Raw genomic sequence first — 19,431 nt, forward strand, 5'->3', positions numbered from 1 at the left:
CCCAGAGGAGCTTGTTTCTCTCCACAGCACTGCCTGCCATAAGGTGGCCAGTTCAGACTTAGATACCCCGAATCTGTTAAAAATGGAAGTGTAAAGTTTCAGCAGTGGATTTGGAGCAAGAGGACGGATTTCACAGCAATTTCTCATCACTACAGGAACACGCAGCAGCTTGACTGCAACCACAGACACATTCAAAATAAAGATTGACAGGCTTCAGCAATTCACACAGAGATGCCATTCTCTCCTTCGATTTGTTTCTTTCTCCCTGACTCTCTCCTGTTAAAGTCCCGAAATATCATCCACATCCATTGCCATGTGTCAGAACACCTGCTTCTTCAGTGCGTCTCTGCAGATTTCCATTTTTTTCCCCATTTTTCCCAGGTTTTACACATCTGAACCTAAATAAATGAACCTGGCTCCTCTGTCAGGAGGAGCACGTGGACACCTCATGGCTGTCTGCTGGAACAGCCTAGCTGGGTACAGTGCCAGCTGCAGGCACATTGGCTTTTGTCAAGTGACTGCAACACCACTGTGAGGTGAGATACAAAAATTATACAGAAGATGGAACACACACAGAAAAACATTGTGACTGCAAAAACAAATCCATCAGTCTTCCCCACCATCAGCCAGAGCTGCTCAAAGAAAGAAAAGACTCTGTCAGATGAGCTGCCATAATAAAACCAACATAAACCAGGAGTTGCCTGTCCCCATGGCAGGCAGTGGCCCCATCACGGAACAATACACAGCAGCCATTACTCAGTGCTTGTTCGAAAACTAAGAGAGGTACGTGCATGTGTAATGCCCATTAAAAAGCACTTGTATCTGCAATACACATTATACTTTGTACATCGAGTTATTTCAATTTTTTTTTATTATGACAACTTACATGTCATATTTATATGAAAGAAATGACAGTAGATATTATAACAAAACCATTATGAAAGAAAAGTTACACAATTAGGCCTACAAGCTATAAAATGGCTTCAGGCCCAGCTTATACACAAAGAGTTCTGACCAGACTGTAGTGAGAGACAACGCTGAACAATTCATTAACAAAAATATTGGCACCAGCCTTAACATTTTTTCTTACTTCATTTACAAGGAATACAGTATTTAAACAGTTGTGTACTGCAGTTCTAAAAACATTAGCTGTTAATAAACTGCAGTTAACCCTTTGAGCACTATGCCACCATGACTTCCATTTTAAAAAGTTTTAACGCAGCATGTTTTACATGCACGTGGTATTACCAGTGGGAGGGAAAAGACAGTGAAAGCACCACCCAATTTATGTGCAACAAGAATAACACTTCCAGTTTTTTCAAGGTATCTCCCCCCCTTCCCACACACACAGTGTGTGTCCCCTCGGTCCTTTCCCTTTGATATTGTAGCAAGTCATGATTGAAGAGAGACTGAAAAAACCAGGGTTCAGGACTCAAAAAATGCAAGGATTAAACTCTACATAAAGAGCTCAGCTTGTGGAACTTTACTGTGTTAATTCTTTAGAGAAAGAAAATAAAAGATGAGGCCAGCTGTGGAGACCATTTTTAAGGAACTCAAGGCATCTTTACAAACATACAAACAGCACACGGCAGCAAGACAAAACTGTATTTCATGTAGGCATATCTTAAATTTTTAAAGACCTATCTGGCAGAATCGATCCAGTTCTCAAAAGAATACTGGAGGGTAAGCATCCACCTGCGATGCTGAAAATCCCCGATGTTTGTCTCATGGACAGGACATGTACCTGTGTGGGAACTGCCCTGCACCCAGGAATGGTAACGTGACGCGTTTGGATCAGTCACATCCATCCCCTGGGTGCAGCAGGATGGCTGTGAAACACGGGCAGGAACCAGCAACTGCATTGGCAACACAGCGGTTTAATGCCAGTTAGGGGGAGGAGCATCCTTTGAATGAATATAGGATAGGAATAAGGTACTGTACAAGATTTTAGAGTCCATATAATGAGTACAAAATGGAAAACTAAACAAGGCTTACAGCTTTATGACTTGATGTCCTTTTCTACAACTACCTCGAGTAGCAGATTAGTATCTATTAAGGACTTTTATCTGTTCTAACTAACAAACGATGCACTGGTAACGAGGTCTATAATGTGTTTTTGCAGAAGGACTTTATCCCTGTAGAATCATTTAAGTTCTGACAGACTGATCCAAATTCAGTTGTGTGGGACACAGTAAGAGGAACAAACAAGAAAGCAAACTGTGCGAACTCTGACTGTCATCCCTAGAGACAAACATTGTCATAATATTCTACAGACTGATTCTAATTTTTTCCACATCCACATTGCACTGATGGAGGAACATTATTTATTCTCTCAAGGAAGGAGACATAAAGTACATTTTCCAGTTACTTTGACCATCAGGATGAGAAAAGGAGGGTATCGGGATGATTCTCCTCAATGGAGACCTTCCTTTGGAAATTCAGCCTTTAAAGGGCACGTCACAAGTAGTTTCTAGGCCTGTCCAAGACCTGTCTTGCAAATGGCCTGGGTTTGCATACACACTATTCCATTCCGCTTCCCTCCATCTACTCCCCATCTCCCCTGTTACTGGAACAAGCATCCAAACAGCAGGAGCGAGTGACTCGGTCTGCACCTGGGGAACCAGTGAGACTGACTATACACAAAGTGCTGCAAAGTGCACAAAGTAAACCAGCCGAACAAACGGAGCCGCGCCGTCGCTCGGCTCTCCTCAGCAACCTTTGGGGTTGTAGGGAGCAACAGCAGATCCACTGGCAGGCACGTGTGCCCCTCTAACTGCAGTGCTGCCCCCTCGCCTGCTCCTCAGCTCAGGTGTGGGACGCCAGCATTTGCAAGATGATAGTCAAAAACCCAAGTTGTAAGACTTGCTTTTAATTGCAGTTGAATCGGGGGGCTTTACACCACAGATTCAACTATAAAAACTTAACTACTTTAAAGAGTTTTATTCTTTCCCCCAGAAGCTCTACACAATGTTTTTTTTACGTGTTATACTAAGCAATATACATCTTTTGCAATATACAAAGTAAGTTAAATTACTCTGAAGTGTTGGGACAATTATTCCCACATTTTTGTTGTTTGGAACTATCTCAGTTAGTTACACCTAATCCAAAAGAAGAGCTTGGTAAGTGATGTGACTTTCCAAAGTGATTAGTAATCCTCAATACCCCAACTGCTGGGTGTCCAGAAATAATTTCCAACTGATAAATATTTCTGAAGCCAGAGCTCTCTGTTAGGTCTCAGACTGGGTAAAGCATCAAAAATTAGTCATAGAATTTTTCTTACATCAGATATACCAGAACAAAAACCCCAAGTGGATAATTTCTGCCGGATTTTTTTACTTTCTGCCTTCCAACATTTTAAGTGAGATATAGCCCCTACGCTGTTAGGGAAGGGGAGGAAGATGAAACGACCAGGAAATGTGGTCTTGATCCTGCAAATCCTTACTTCAGACAATATCCTAAACGCTTCTATGGAAGGTTTAAACACTTAAGGAATTGCAAAATTCTGCTCCCTTATTTCTAGAGATTCCCACACCATATTCAACACGGATTTTTTCCCAAAGTTACGGTTTCATTTGAAGATACTTGATCTTCTACATATATTCATATATATTTAAGGATTTTATATACCCACCAAATCAGAAGCATACATGAAATGCAAATACATACCTAGGGTGCACACACTGCACATCAGAACCATATTACAAGTCTGTGAATAGCAGTCACTGCACATGTATCAAACCAAATTTTCAAGGCCTATATAAAGCCTTTTTGAATTAGGTGATACAAATCTTTCAGACCAGTTCTGGGGGTGAGCATTACTGCCATAATTTATTTAAATCACTGTGTACGAAGTGAATTTTAAAAGCAGGTGCTGTAAAAATTCCTTGCTTACTTTTCATAAAAGAAGTTTGTAAAAATATGTGATTTGAAATCATCATTGGAAGATTTAGACTAGAGCTTCCTACTGAAGAAAACTGAAAACCATGTTATAAGCACCTGAAAACAGAGGTATAAAAATGGACCCCCTGACAATGAAGGATTAAAATTATTTAACAGTTGCAGCATCTGGATACCAGCGTAGTTCAAATAATAGATGTGAAGAGAAATCAGAACAAGTGTACCACTACCACACAATTTTTCTTTTGTGAACATACTTTTTTTGCCCCTTGAGCTTCTTAATGTAAAGTCTCTCACCAAGAGTTCAGACACAGCAATTAGAAAACAGAAAACAAGTCCAAGTAAGTCATTAGCTCCTATAATATGGAGAGTAACGGAGACACTTAAGACAACAAAATCTTTAAGGTGACACTTCAAAAATGACCTTTTAAAAAAAAGCATCTCTTGTTTCTCTTAAGTGCTGCTAGACCAGAGCAATCTTTTCATTCAAAAAATAATCAGGAAGATGCAGTGATTTCATAACGTAATTCAACATGTACAAAATGAAAGTATCAAAGAGTTGATTGTTCAGCACTGGCCTTGCTAACTAAGGGTCGTTAAATGTGATGTCATTTTCCATTTTATATCAAGAATATGCTCAGGTTTATCACTCAGCAACCAGAAGACAGCAACTGTGGTGAAACCAACCCAGTTGTTAAATCTATCTCCCCCTTCTGCTCAGATTGACACACCCCATTCATTACTGCAGAGTGGCCCTGCTTGTGTGCTTTTTGTTGCTGAGTCACAGAAGCCCCACACAGGGAAGCAAACAGCCAGCATTTATCTTGGTGGCACAAAAAAAATCCACTCCACTTGATTTATATGTTCTTCCTCCCAGCTACTTAGACTACGCATAGTTCTCCTCCCAGTCAGTTATACACAGAAGAGCTTACAGGTAAAAAAAGACAAAGCTTTTAGTGACAATCTGTGTGGAGTAAACAAGCTGAATAAATGCTCTGCATGTTCTGCCAGTAGCTGCTTGTTCTCGTTAAAAACAATGCCTGGCCTGTTCCCCCTGTTTCCCATTCAGTTTGAGCTTTAAGCCCAAAGGTACACCTGAAGATCACTATTCAAAGACAACTAACTTCTGATCTCACACTGAGCACAGAAGGGCACAAGACTGTAAGGACACCAGGAAGACATTTTCACTCTGGAATCACATATACGTACTGTAACAGCGTGAACCCTGTGTGATAGCTGGCCTCTGAGAAAATGTCATCTTCCCAAACAGACTATACATTTTCCACCAAGCAGGAAGCCTTAAAAATGAGAAAAATACCAAGTTTTAAAATGGTAATACTTTCCAGAGCACTTTTTGCAGTTTTTCCTTGCACACCATTCCCACTGATCTAAGGAGGAACTCCAGATCCTGTGCGATGAAGCCATCTCAGGTACCAAGGGTGACTTCTTACAAGACAGAAAAGCTGCTTTTGAGAAGTGACCTAGAGAAAGTAAAATTTGGTAACAACTGGCCATTTTTAAAACATGACACTCCTGATGCAAGCTTCAATGCTCCTAATTTGCTTCCTGGTCTTTCCTGCTTTTACATCACTCTAACTCAGCACTCGAAATTTTTTCCTGATTAGTATATTCAGAATTCTAAATCTTTTGTATTTTCTTACATGGACAATTACCTGCCCACTACGTGTTTAGCATTTTCAGTTGACTCTACAAGCAAGAATGTTTGATCAGATACTAAAAGGCTCCATCAGGCAGCAAAGAAAAATATGGCACTGCCAAAACAAATGAAGAACCATCAATTGCACAGTGTTGCTGTATGTGAATCAGTTTGCACTGCAAGTATTAAAAATGCTCAGCAGCTACTGCCATGGACAAGTAGAAGCCGTATGTTCTTACTGGTTCTAAACCACAAGTATATTAGAATTTAGAAGCACTACATTTATGTATCACCTAAGCAAAGAAAGCACCAGAGTAGCTTAAAACGCTACACATGCTTTTAAGAACTCATTCTAAGTTTCTGTGGCTCGTCACTACCCCATTTTAATCATTTAACTGTTGTTAACACTAGTAAGGTAGGAAAACATGTAATCTTTGAGGAAATTAAATTGTCATGTAGAGAGTGACTTCTCTTTGTTTTTAATCACAAGCTTGCTTAGCACAGCAGATAATGAGCAAGTTCCATTTTTTTGCATCTTTCTGATCCTAGTTTTATAGCATGATATGTGCACTGCTAGAACCCAAACAAGTAAGTGTTATGGAGGGGTTCTGACAGACCTTGTGGAGAAAGAGGTGGGGAAACAAAACCAAGACTTTAAAGGCCAGAAGGTAGGTAAATTTTGGATCTAGGTTTTCTAGAGAGGTATTTAGTAAAGGCCTAATGCTGGTTTTATTACAAGAAAACAGAAGTGCTTAATGACTGACTAGTAAATACAATATAATGGAAGGGAATCAGGTGGGGCAGGAAAGGAGAACTCACTCCACAGTGGCAGCAGCAGTTTTGGTGCATCCATTGCCGGCAATGGACATAAACACCAGTCAAAAATCCAAATCTCAGAGCAAAAGGATTAATAGATGTGACCTTTTTGGATTTCAATGTCTGGCAGATCTGTTTGAGCTGTCTGTGTCCTATAACATGTACAAATGCTACAGCCTGCATCTTAATCAGAGTAAAGAGAATACTGAATGCTCTTGATGTGCCCCCATGTTGATTTGGTGGGGTTTTTATTCTTCCATTGTCTTTTTTTTCCCTTGAAAAAAAGCACATATCACTTCATGCCTGCTCAAAAGTTGATGAGATGTCTTGGAGTCAAGCGTTTCTCTCAAACTCTGCCTTCTTGAAATCAGTTGGTCACATGACAGTTATTAAAATGTATTTTAAGAAAATTCTAATGGCCAAAGGCCAACAACTACATTCAAAACCTGCTAATACATCCAGGCAGATAAGTAAAACCAAAAAAAAAACCACACACAAACCCCAAACAGGAAACCTCCAAAAGGAAAACTGTTCCATTTGTTTACTTCAATTTGAAGTAGATATTAAGGGCATGAATGGACCAGTCATGGTTTATTTGAAAATCCCTCCATCCTCTGATGCACTGTCATTCTGTGGTCAATGCTGTTTGTACAAACACATTTTGTTCAGAATACTCCAACTGGTGGTGAAACTCACGTGGCCGGGCAGCGACCGCAGTGTTCTTTTGTCTGTAAAAGTTTGCAGTGTTTACAGACTTACTCGACATCCAGCTTACAGACTAACTTGACGTCAATACGTCCTCCCACTAGACACTGTGCATTGAAGGCCATCTGATGAACTGTACATGAGATCGCTTTAGAAATTCATGGCTAGAGTGTTTCGACTGTCAAAAACTTCATTACAGTACACTTCACTGTACAAACACTTTAAAGGATGTTTATTAGGAAAGTCTGCAAGTCATAATGGATAGCAGAGTTCTTGTTTATGGTACCTTCTTGGCCTCTAATAATTCTGTTTGCCTCCAGTATTAAAATCAAACTGCTTCCATGAAGGTGATTACTAAAATGAGCTATGGTATGTTAACCTACAACTCACAAAATGCGACAGTACAGACATTAATTTTGCTTTTAACTGTCTGTTAAGTTGTAATCTAAGTTGTGAACATTTAAATATAATATATATCTCATATGAAAAAGCTAAAGCACAAGTGCTTCTGCACCACCCCCCTCCCGTCCCCCCACCCCTTGAGTCAAACCCACCCCAGTTCCGGTTTGGGCCCTGACTGATTTGGAATGCTTTCTTAGGCCACCCATTTCCACAAATTTGTATGCACTCAGGAAATATAAAGTCAAAAATATACAAATCTCTTGTTGTTATAAGGTTTTTGTGAGTGAAATTACCCAGGACCATGGACTTGGAAGGAGGAGGGGGGGTAAGAGAGGGAATTTACAGCAATTCAAAGTTCAAAACTGGTCACTTCACAGAAAGACTGCAGGACTGGTGAAATTCTTGCTTCTAGAAAGTGATACTGTAGTGGAGAATTTTCTAGGAAAAATAAAACAGCTTTTAATAACTGGCCCGCTGGTATGAGCTACCGTGGAATAAATTAGCACAAAAATGGAAGTCTTATAACTGTTCACTGTTACAGACGTAATCAACAAGGTCAGTCACTCTCAAAAGTTCATCTTCATCTTCCTCCGGCCCTACTGCTTCCTGCCCACTCCCTGTCCCGTTGGGCGCCAGGCTGGCGCTGGCTGTGCTGTCCTTGGGAGCCTGGGTCTTCTCACTTGGCTTGCCAATCAAGTTCTCAATGGTTTTCCCTGGGCTCTGTCCATTGGTGGAAGGCAAGTCCACCAGGCTGTAGTCCAAAGGGCTCTCTACTTTCCCTACGTTATCAAAGTCATCTTCGTCATCGCTCTCTATCCGGTAGCAGTGCTTCTTGGGGTTGTCTTGGGGGGCTTGTGCTGCTGGCAGCTTATCTGCAGGAGCGGGGGTTTCTGTGTCGTCATTTGCATTTTCACAGGTATCTTCCTCATCAGTCTCGATTCGATTCAGGCGTTTGCGGACAGGCTTCCCTTCTTCCTCCTCATCCTCTCCTTCTTCCTCAGAATAGTCATCCATACTTCGCCGACGTTTTCGAATCAATCGCTTTGACTCCTTTGTGGATTCATCATCTTCAGAGTTCTTAGATGTGTAGCTCTCTGGAAGAAGCAGTAGACTTAGAGCCATTAGCAAATCTCAGTGCAACGTTTACACTTTATTTTTCACCTTTCACACTCATTAACAAGACAGCTCTCTCAGCACACACATTTCTGTCTCCTTCCCCAGGTTCCCCAACCAAGCCCAAACGCTTGCATTCTTTTTTCTTTTTAAATAAACTTCTAATGTAGCAAGTATCAACAACTTATGGATATTCTGTTTCCAAGATGAGGAGTACCAAAGGCTTTGGAAGTAGGTGTATTCTCCCCTAAAATTGGTAACTCCATGCTGTGAATAACGCAGAACTGCATTCCTCATCTCACAGTATGCGCTTTATTTGCGCCCTGACAGAAACTGAGAACCCAAATAATGGCTGCTCTATCATAAAATTCATATATCTACACATACACACAAAGCTGTACTATACCCCTGCCACGCCCAAAATATATACAACTTCTAAAGTAAAGGAACGCTGCCTGTCACCTAAAGTTTGCTGCTCTTTAATGGGAAGCTTGGTTTTATTGCCTACACACTGACAGCCTTTACACTGATCTTTGATGGTTGTGGTGAGAAGAGATGGAAACTGAAAAATCAAATGGCAAACATAATTTGTTGTGTCTTTGTGATTTCCACTAGAAATCGTGAATTTTCATTTTAAAGGGTATTATTTAATGTAGGTTCAAGTTGATAGAGACTGTCAGTGTTCCTCTATTTTCAAAGTAATTACAATTCCAGTAATGCTCTTATGCATTTTATGATATACTGTGGGAAAGTGCTGGAAAGGTGCTAGATGGTGCTGATTTTAATGCATGGAAAGCCAGTACCAAAAATACCCAAGCAGATGGGATTTCATGAAGAAAAGACAGTGTCAATAAAGGAATGTTTAAAGCCACTAGTGCTGGGAAAAACAAAAGCCACCAGAGAGCGGATTCCTGAGAACAGGCTGTATTGAAGATCATGTTTTTGAGATACTACACACTTGCATCACATACTTGTTTCTCTTCACCTAGAGGATACTCTACCACTCTGTAATCTCAGGACAGCCCTTCCAAAACTGAGGCACTTGGGCTGTCAAGGATGGCTCATTTTCTGATGAAGCCTGGTATCCATCGCAACCTGCACCGCTCAGCATTTGGAAAGCCGGACCTAAGGTCTCATAAGCTGGGCACCCACAATCCAAAACAGCTCAAGTCAGTGGTTGGTTTCGTAAAAGCTAATTAGTTATACATCACAAAGCACACCAATCGCTCAGTGTGACTGGCATTACTGAGAGAGGCTTCCTCTGCACTTTGCACAGCTCCTTAAACAGGAGATAGAATGAGTCTGAACCACCAGCACAAACACAGTCAAGGCACCAGAGGTGATGCCCTTCCTCTTACATAAGACAATCTTTAGAGGCTCGTGGGATGCAGTTTTGTGACCTCTTAAGAGAAACATGGTGAAATAGTTGCATTAGTGCCAATTCTGGAATCCCAACACTCTGTGCCAGGCACAGTACATTCAGACCTTTAAGTCAGGATTAGGGGCAATGATGAATTTTGAGAAGTGACTCAGTGCATCATGAAGTACCAGTGGGCTGTTTCAGAAGGAAAGAGTCTCTGAGAAACATCAAGAAACTCTAGAAAAACAATTCTCTGAAATCTCAGAACTATATAGCTTTCCCCTCGTGCTAATGCTGACATACACCAGCTCCTGGAAATGCCAGACTGTTTATTTTACCTTCACTATCTGAAGTGGAGAGCCTGCGTTTATGAACTCTTCTCAACTCCTTCCCATATCGGACACTTTTCTGTGAGCCATCACTTTCTGAATCTTCCTTATAATTAACTTGTCTCTTCTGATTCCGTCTTGATCTTCTCCTCCTGGTTTCCAGGTAATCATCATCACTGTAATCTGTGTAATCACCACTCTCTGTATGGAACAAAACAGTGACATGCATTATTCCATCAAAGCAAAACTGCCTCACAAAAAAAATTTAGTTAAGTTTCCTAATTCAGATATTTTTCCTTACAGTGTTTTTGTTGCCTCATCTCTATTGGTGTCAAAGACATCTCTAGAACTCCTGACAGTGGAAATAACCACTTCACTTACTGAACTGGAGCTGATGGCGCATGTTACCAGTGCCTCAGGAGAGTCTGTTCTGTATTTAAAATTTAAATAAATTGTACTCTACTAGAAGACTTTAAGAACAGGTAGATGAAAAACGACTGACAAGATGAAACTCCAGGACCTGAGCTATATCGGTTAACAACAAAAATCAGTTTCCCTCAATCATGAATTTGCTTAAAACAGAAACCATACAGAAGAAACTTACCAGTAATCACAATTCTTCCTGCACCAGTCTACTGCAGCTAATGTCTTCAAAAATTAAATTTATTTACATCAGTTGAAAATAGCCTCAAATCAACTTCAGCTGCTTTTCACTGAGCTATGCCAGAACAATTATCCCAAGATACATTTCTATAAAAGTCACACACTGTTCCTAAGTTAGTGATTGACATGAGTCACAGAACAAAGTGGCATCCTCTTTACTTCCTAAAACATTAGGCAAAGAAATAGAGCAAGTCAGCAAGAACAACCAGCTTCAGAAAGAAATTCCATCTCTGGAGACTGAAAACAAAGCCACTTGCAGGGCACCTGACTTCCTTAGCTCAAAACAGGCTTAAAGCAGGATCTTGATGGACAATAATAAAGGTGAGAGAGAAATAGAAACACACAGTTAAGATTATACTTTCATATATATATGGAATTATACTGAAATCAGTTGATTTTATCACAGATGTGTGTCCACCAGGAAACAAACACTTGCTCCTGGGCATTATAGAACAGATAAGCAACCTCTTTAGATTTCTGCCAGTATCTTCATTGATAAGAGCTTATGATCAGTGCAGTGATGCATTGAGGACAGGGAGACAACAATCACTCTAACCACTCATACAGCTGTCTTCATCTGTCCATGCATGAACCCTCCTTCTGGAAATCAGTACTCCAAAGCAACTTACTCCAACATGTTCATCATCTATATTCTACACAGACAGACAAAACACTGGAAAGATAACACACACTGCAGCAAGTTAACACTCCAGTATAGCTAGAACCTTAAATTCACAGTAAGAGTGAGAAAACATGAGTGCTCATGTATATGGCACTTTCTAGTCTGTGTCTCAAATGAGGCAAAACAAGGAGGACAGTCTTCAGAGAAAGATGCTGATCATGAAAAGGTTAAAGTATTGCAGGTACTATTCTCATACTTCAAACCGTGCCAACAGAAAATGAAATAGTTGAAGGACAAGTAGAATAAAGTGAATTATTAGGTTCTCCTGTGATGCAAGAGTCTTCATTTACTAAAGATTTTAAGGATAATTTTAGGAGAGAGAGATTCATGGTGTTATTCTTTGCCTTCAAGCCTGCCAGAAAACACAGAATGCCATACAACTGAAGTTTTCTTCCATAAAAGTGACAGAAAATGTTTCTTTCAGAATCTTTTTCATAGATGTGTTCAGAAGGTCTTCTAGTAGCTATAAAGAAGCACACTTTTGTCTCCATCCTCTTTCCTGTAATCATGTGTCAAACAGGAGAGGTGCAGAGGTAGCTGCAACTATCCACAAAGGTGGCCTCTAGAATTATAGGACAAGCATTTATTTAAATACGTAACTACCTAGAAATGCCAAGAACCTAGTGTTTAATACCAGTTTCCTGAAAAATACCAACAGCAGAACAAGTAGCAAACTGCTTTACAGCAAAGATGATATCTGATTTGACCAAAGCAAGCAAAAAAAGTTAGTGTCAGTCCTGACAGGAACTCAGACTCCCAATCTTTCTCCCTCCAGAACAGAGTACTTAAAATATCTAAGATTGCTTATACTCACCAGACTCTCTGCTTGAATTGTCCTCAGAATCTTCGTCTTCATCATCTTCAGAGTATTTTTTCTTGACTGTTTTCCTTCGTAACCGCCTGCTTTGCCTCATGGGCCTAGAGAGGTGTCGTCTGGAGATGCGGGCACAGAACTCGGAGTCACTGTCCTCGTTCGATGGTGGGTCATCTTCACTTTCATCTAGATTTTCCTCTGATATAACAAACTCATCCTGAGATCTGTTCAAAGGAAAACCCCAGACAACAGAGATAGGTATCAAAACTAAAGAACTGAAATAGTACTTGTATTTTACAAGCAAGTGATAAGTGTTGCTTTATACAAAGCAAAAAAAAGCACAAATCTTATAATGAGGGGCAAAGACCCAGAGAGAGCAAGCTGCCATCACTGACATAAGGTTTCAGCTGTGTATTTGGGATACGGCTCCACAGTGCATGACATTACACAGCAGACCAGAACAGCAGGTGGATAGAAACACTCTGTCAAACCAACCCTGCAGAAGGCATTAACATAGGACAGATTCTGGAGCATTCATATGGTTCACTGCAATGTAATGTCTGCATAGCAGTACCTGTGGAGGGGAAAAAACACCAACCATGTTTTAGCAAAGCTGACCTCTCCTTCACAAACCAAGAACTGTCCCCACATGATTTCTGAGAATTAGAATATCGTGTCTTAACGCAAAACTATGGCTCTAATGCAAAACATGCACCTCACAACCTCATAAACTTGTAACATTCCCACGATTTCCAAGGAGACAAGGCTTTTTTAAAAACCATTGAGCACTGAAGGTACACAGTCATTTGCATTTGGCTGCTAGCCAAATCTAAATTCCAGTGTAAGATCCAGAAGGTCCTAAGCAGAGGATGGAGCTGAAAATGCATGAGTACACTTTAACAGATCAATGCACTATTAATTCTATGACATTTCCACAAGCTACACTCATTGATTGGAAATTTCCAGCACACGTAGCTCAATTATTCAGGGTGCCACTGAAATGTCCTCAGCATGGTCACAGGTGAAAAACAAAGCTCAAAATTTGCATCTATCTTGTATAGATTTTCCATACACTTAGTAAATTGACTCCAGTGATTGGTGTAAAGCTTCAAATGTTGCTGGTGAAGAGCCTACAGCCTCATGCTTGCTTTATTATGTTGCTTCATTGAGGCATAACGTTAATCTAAAATTATCAATTTTTTTAACATCACTAACTGCCCAGACTGAATGATGAGAAATTCTGTGGAAAGTGAGTTTCAGTCAGCCAGAGCAATACTCATGTAGTTTAAAGCTTCACATGACATGTATTTGTTTTCTACAGTATAAGCCACTTCTTCCGCTGTTTTCAAACTCTACCTCCTACAGAGCAGCAATGAAGAACTAATTTCAGAATCTGCCTGTCAAGTTCTGCATGCTCTAAATAATGAAAATTTTCCTCTTCCAATTTCTAAATGAAAATCGGGCCAAAAAAAATTCCCACAGAATAGGAATTTCAACTTTTATTTTTAAAAGGAAACAAGCAGCTTCATTTTAGCTACATTTTTGTTAAGGATTTCTGCTGGACAGTCACATCAGCCAGAGAACTGAGCCCACCTGGCTCCTTCACCAACAAAAGCGTGTAGTGAGGCCTCAAACATCCCAGTAACATTTCCAGAATGTGTTATGCTTAAAATTTAATTGGATGATGTCAGCACATGGATCCAGAGTGCAGTTTTTCGAGTAAAATGATGCTCCCCTAGGTAAGGAGGACCTCATGGTAGGGGGTTTGGAACTGGGTGATCTTTAAGGTCCCTTTCAACCCAAATCATTCTATCATTCTGTGACTTTTACTGGCACTGTGTAGTGCCATCCCAGCACTGGGAACATGCTCCTGATGATCATTTCAGGGGCACTGCAGAGTCACAGAAGCCTGTAGAGGTCAGTGATTTGTGGTGGAAGTTAAATTGCAGACCTACCCATCACTGATCTTGAATTCATCCTCACTCTCCTCTTCATCCATGTTACTGTCACTATCCAAGTCATTTAGTCGCCGTCGTTTCTTGCGTCGTGCTGCAGCAGCCCTTTGTGGTCGCTTGTTTTCCTTCCTTTCTTCCTCTAGGATTGTGGAAATGTCTTTTCCACGGTGACCTGTGATATTTGACATGTCTTTGCCTCTGCCAATGCCTGAATTCAGAGACAGAAAGGGGAATCAATAGCAAGTTTATTTTCTTGCTTAACTTTCCACAGATCTTGCATGTGCTTAACTTCAGTTTATTTTCTGTAAAGCAGAATATTTTTTTGTCAAGCAAGACTCTGTCCAGAGTCTTGCTCCTGACACACACAGCCCAGCTGTGGTCGCTTGGAAATACTGTGGTCCATGCAGAAGGTCATGGTTAAGTGTCAGCACTCTGATGCTCAACCCCAACCCACATTATTACCCCACCAATGCCTTTTGAGAGGGCAAAATATACTTTTTTTGTAATGCTGAATACCCTTCTTGGGAGATTAAGTGTTTGAGTAGCTGTTTGGCCAGGAAGTAGAGTTTTTGAAAAGTTGCTTCAGTGTTGAGACTTGGTTATGTTTACTGTAGTGGACCTTGTGTTACACACCCACAGACACACGATTTTCAGATTGTCTGCCTACATCCATGAGCTTCTGAATCTGGTGAGTGCATGGAAATGCCACAGGCCAAACAACTGAGGGACAATACTTCATGGCTGTTTTCTCCAGGCAAGTGAAGGTGATACAGAAGCACAAATCCACCTCCATCCCTCAGACAGTGCAGAAGATCTCTTTTGCCTTAACAGGCAACAAAGAACAGAATTTCACTTTACTCACATTCAGCTGAGAAGTGCTTATAGAGCTGGATGAATATTAAGAAAATTTGGTACACACAGTCTTCAGGGGGTCCAGTTGCAGAGCAATTTGTGAGCCCTCTTTTTACAGGGGACAAATGTCAAGAGCACTGCTGCCACTCCAATCTCAAATCCAAAATTTACTCATTACATATATAAAAACCCATACAGGCTGAATTTAACTATCAACTTTTACTAATTTTCTGACACCTTTTGCCAGCTTGGGATGACCATTCCTAAGGGAAATTTACTTCATGTCCAAAAATACAGCAGTAAAAAAAACCCTGGCAAACTTCAAAGTTTAAAGGGAGAGGATTATATTTGTTGCTTCTCGTATCAAAATAAATTTGGTCTCCATCTTATCACCATTGCAATGGAAAACAAGTAACATCAGAAACATACCTCCTCCATCAGCCTCCTTGATATCATCTTCAATTGCCTCATCAATTGCCTCATCAAATTCATCAAACCTAAAAATAACAGCTTTCATTTACCACTTTGAAGTGAACCTTAATTAAATCGTTATGAAAACACACCTCAAAATCTGAAGAAGTTACACTGCACAGACAGTGGGCTGGATACATAATAAACTAAAATAATGGGCCAGATTTTTAAAAAATGGCGATTTTATTATCAAAGTTGTGTTTCTTATTTCTATTTGCTTGCAAATTATTTACCACTGCCTCTCTTACTATTGAGTTATATGAACAGAAATCCCCTTCCATTTTACACAACATGCCTCTGAATTTAACAATATATAATCTGAAACTTCTTTAAAATAGTTTCAGTGGCATTTTCACACAAAGTATTCATCACTTTTTCCACTTTTATTAGATGACATTAGCTCTACCAACCTTCAAAACAGCCTGAGAATCATCTATTAAACTCAATGTAAAATTCTTTATTCTGTCTTTATTCTGATTTCATATAGCTGCTTTCTACTCTTAAAGCTCATGATACTTTATGGATCTGCAACATTCTAAGCTGAACAGATAAAATAAAACACAAAGTACAAAGTTCCTTGTAAATCTACATAAGTAAGTTGTAATGCAATGTTACTGAATAGGATAACTGAATAGGACAAACAAAAGCAAAGTATTTGAGTGTGTTTGTCCTGCAACAGCTTTTCTAAAACTGCATCAACCTCTGCACCCTGAGTAACTCATTTAAGGAGAACAGCAAACTGAAGAGATCCAATCCTTTCAACACAGATGACCTCAGTTTGTTTCTTCAGTTATGAATTCCAATTCCATAGAAAAGGATTGTTACCTGTTCCAACAAATAGAGGCCTTGAGCTCCGACATGCAAAGGTACAAATTTTATTAACTATATAGAAAAGATATTTTATTTAGATGTAAATTTTTCTTCTTGTTTTTCAAAAAGTTAATTTTTTGCATTTTTTTCAGATACAGACAACTAACAATTGGACAATACATTCATTAAAGATTCCATTTCTCAGTCATGAAAGAGAGATTACAGTTATATTTACCTTGGCCCTCCATAGGAACCTCCAGCAGTCTAATAGTTTACTCTGTATTCCAATAGTAAGCATAAAACACTTTCTCCTTTAAAAGTAAGGTGAAGAACTTCTGATATCTTCATATTCTTTAAGAACAACTGCATACCATGCTCAAGGCAGCTCTACCCAGTGAGGAAATAACTTGGAAGTTATTCTATTAGTAAGATTAGTTCCACATTACTCAAACACTGTTTTCCCTCCACATAGCTAAAAAAATCCCCTCTTTAAAATGTGAGAAATCACTTAATGCTTTCAAAACCACTGCTACCAAATAACCTGAGCTCAGTCACGAGCTGACAGCTGCTTGTCCATTAGGTGTAATGGAACATAATTTCTTCTGCTGCTGCTTTATTCATGATACAGGTTTTTGCTAACTTGCTCACGAGAGGACTCAACAGATGACTCAGGTGATACAAAGGGATTACAGATCTTTTAGAGAACCAGGATGCTCCACAATACAGATCTGTTTCAAACTGGAATAAGACCTTTAGCATTTATTTTCCCCTGCTGTCACAACTCTCAGTGATATCAGTGGAATTTCACTGCAGACATGTAAATCTAACACACTGATACATGTAATATTTTTCTAAGCTCAAACTTATGTGCATGATGTAGTCTGTAAGAAAGATTATCACTTTTGATTAGAAGACTGATTCTTCTGGAACATTACTTTCAATAAAAATGTACTGGTTTTGCACAACATGGGTCCTGCTGAAGTTGTGCCACACACCCTACAGGCAAGGGTTTTTTTTTCCCGTGGTCAGATGCTGCCTGACCTATCATTAATGTAATAGCAGATCTATGTAATCTTGCCTGTAGCATAACACTCCTTACAGGAATACTTAATTTCCCAAAGCAGCAGTGGCATTTTCATTAGTGTGACTTCTGCCGAAAAAGTCATCAAAGTCCAACAGCTAAGCAAGGTCAGACTGAGTGTTCTGACCAGGCTGGAAAACCCAGCCTATACAAACACGATGCCTCTCCTCAGCAGCAAAACCAGGCTGACTTTAAACTCAATGATGGTATTATTGCAAGGTTTGCTGTTCTAATACTGGAGTGTTCTGATTTTTGATTATAAAGGTCTACATAAAGCAACTACTGGAAAGGTAGGGGTTTTTTTAACATTCCTAATGCATCTTGGTCAAACCCCCACAATCTCTCAGGCAACCACATTCTTTTCTAATCCCAAAGGCATTCTACTTGCCTAGTGGACTGAAGATGATACAGTGTCACAAGGTATTATTTAGAAAGCAGTTTATAGAAACAACTTGGTAATACACTGAGAACAAAAGTTATTATTAAGATCATGCTGAATTTTGGAAACCTTAGTGACCTATTCTACTTTCAGAATGCTCAATATCAAAATATCAAATATCTTGGCACTTTCATTTACTAATAGCATTTTTGTCACAATTTCTCTAAAGAGTTACAGATTTCTCTAAAGAGGTACATTTTTAGATGTACTGTGTGATAATTACATTTTAACTTTCATGCCCCTTTCATGTAAGGGAGGTCTAAAGCAGGGAGGGGGAAGAGAGCAAGGAACTGAAGGCCTTTAGACACAAGCAGAAGTTTCCCTTGCAAAAAGGAGAGGTTTGATTCACCTGCTTTAACTCACTTCAGAAACTGCAGTAGTACCAAAACCTTCTCAACTATTCCTGAACAAAACACCAGATACCTTTTCATTTTTTTAATGCATCACCCCTTTACTGTACCACCTCATGCTCTCACAACCACCAAGCATAACCAGTATTCAGAGGAAAGAACAAAGACACTTTAGTTGGGCTTCTCTTTTAAATGTAGGAGTTCACATGAGAATTGGTGGAATGATTCAGAAAGAAAACAACAGTATGACTTTTGCTGTACAAGCTATTTAAACAAGCTGCTTACCTGTAGCTTATGCACTTTCGGGTTCTGGTAGATCTCCTTTCGAGTTTTGATTTGGGCTTTTTGGAATCTTTCTTCTTTTCTTCCTGGCCTTCAGGTATTTCTGGCTCCTGTTCAGATCAGACAGAAGTGTCAAAAAGCTTTATCTTCTCTCTCCCTTCACAGTCATTATGACTGAACTCATGTGATACAGATTATTCATTCTGTCTAGAAAGCTCATGTGCCCAACACAGCACATTTGAACTTGTAATATAGTGACTTATTACAGCAGTTCAGGTGAATTTGCACATTTTTCTCTTACTGGCTACATAACTTTCCAAACACAGAGTTTAAGGGTTTAGGCTATTGGATCATTGTGTTTATACTGCAATGCTGAGATCACGCCTCAGATGATACTCCCAGGACTAGTAAATGAACAAACTGTGGCCACCACTTCTACACAGTGAGCACAGGGATAGCTTTACACAGTGCAGTTTTAATAAAGTTTCATGCAGGTTAGTTTTACTATATTGTTTGCAAGTTATTAATTTAAAAGCAACATAATCTGCCCCCAGGCTGCATTTTTCAAATATTTGCTCTCAGCCATCAACTCTTTTGCAAGTTTTTAAAATCTGTTATCATTCTTCTGTTATTCAGAGACAGGGAGGAAAAGCTGGCCTTGTTACAGCCAGGCAGAGTGGAAAGTCTATGTTTAAAATGAGCAAAAGTTCCCATTTTAAGCTGCAAAGAACAGATTGTACAATTCCAGATGAA

At 39.7% G+C, this 19,431-nt stretch overlaps 1 protein-coding gene across 3 annotated transcripts in view; it reads right to left on the bottom strand.

Annotated features, from left to right (window-relative positions):
- Positions 1-7,279: 7,279 nt before the first annotated feature.
- The window catches only part of RSF1 (remodeling and spacing factor 1), a 60,814-nt gene continuing 48,662 nt past the window's right edge, over positions 7,280-19,431 (bottom strand). For all 3 annotated transcript variants that reach the window (XM_048294361.1, XM_048294363.1, XM_048294362.1), the window contains 6 exons: positions 18,682-18,788; positions 15,675-15,742; positions 14,394-14,601; positions 12,439-12,662; positions 10,289-10,480; positions 7,280-8,571 (listed from right to left, as the gene is read on the bottom strand). In XM_048294361.1, coding sequence (XP_048150318.1) covers positions 7,997-8,571; positions 10,289-10,480; positions 12,439-12,662; positions 14,394-14,601; positions 15,675-15,742; positions 18,682-18,788 — 1,374 coding nt within the window. In that variant the 3' untranslated portion in view covers positions 7,280-7,996. The remainder of the gene's footprint in view (positions 8,572-10,288; positions 10,481-12,438; positions 12,663-14,393; positions 14,602-15,674; positions 15,743-18,681; positions 18,789-19,431) is intronic.

This window comes from Corvus hawaiiensis, chromosome 2 (assembly GCF_020740725.1).
Source record: "Corvus hawaiiensis isolate bCorHaw1 chromosome 2, bCorHaw1.pri.cur, whole genome shotgun sequence".
NCBI lineage: Eukaryota > Metazoa > Chordata > Aves > Passeriformes > Corvidae > Corvus > Corvus hawaiiensis.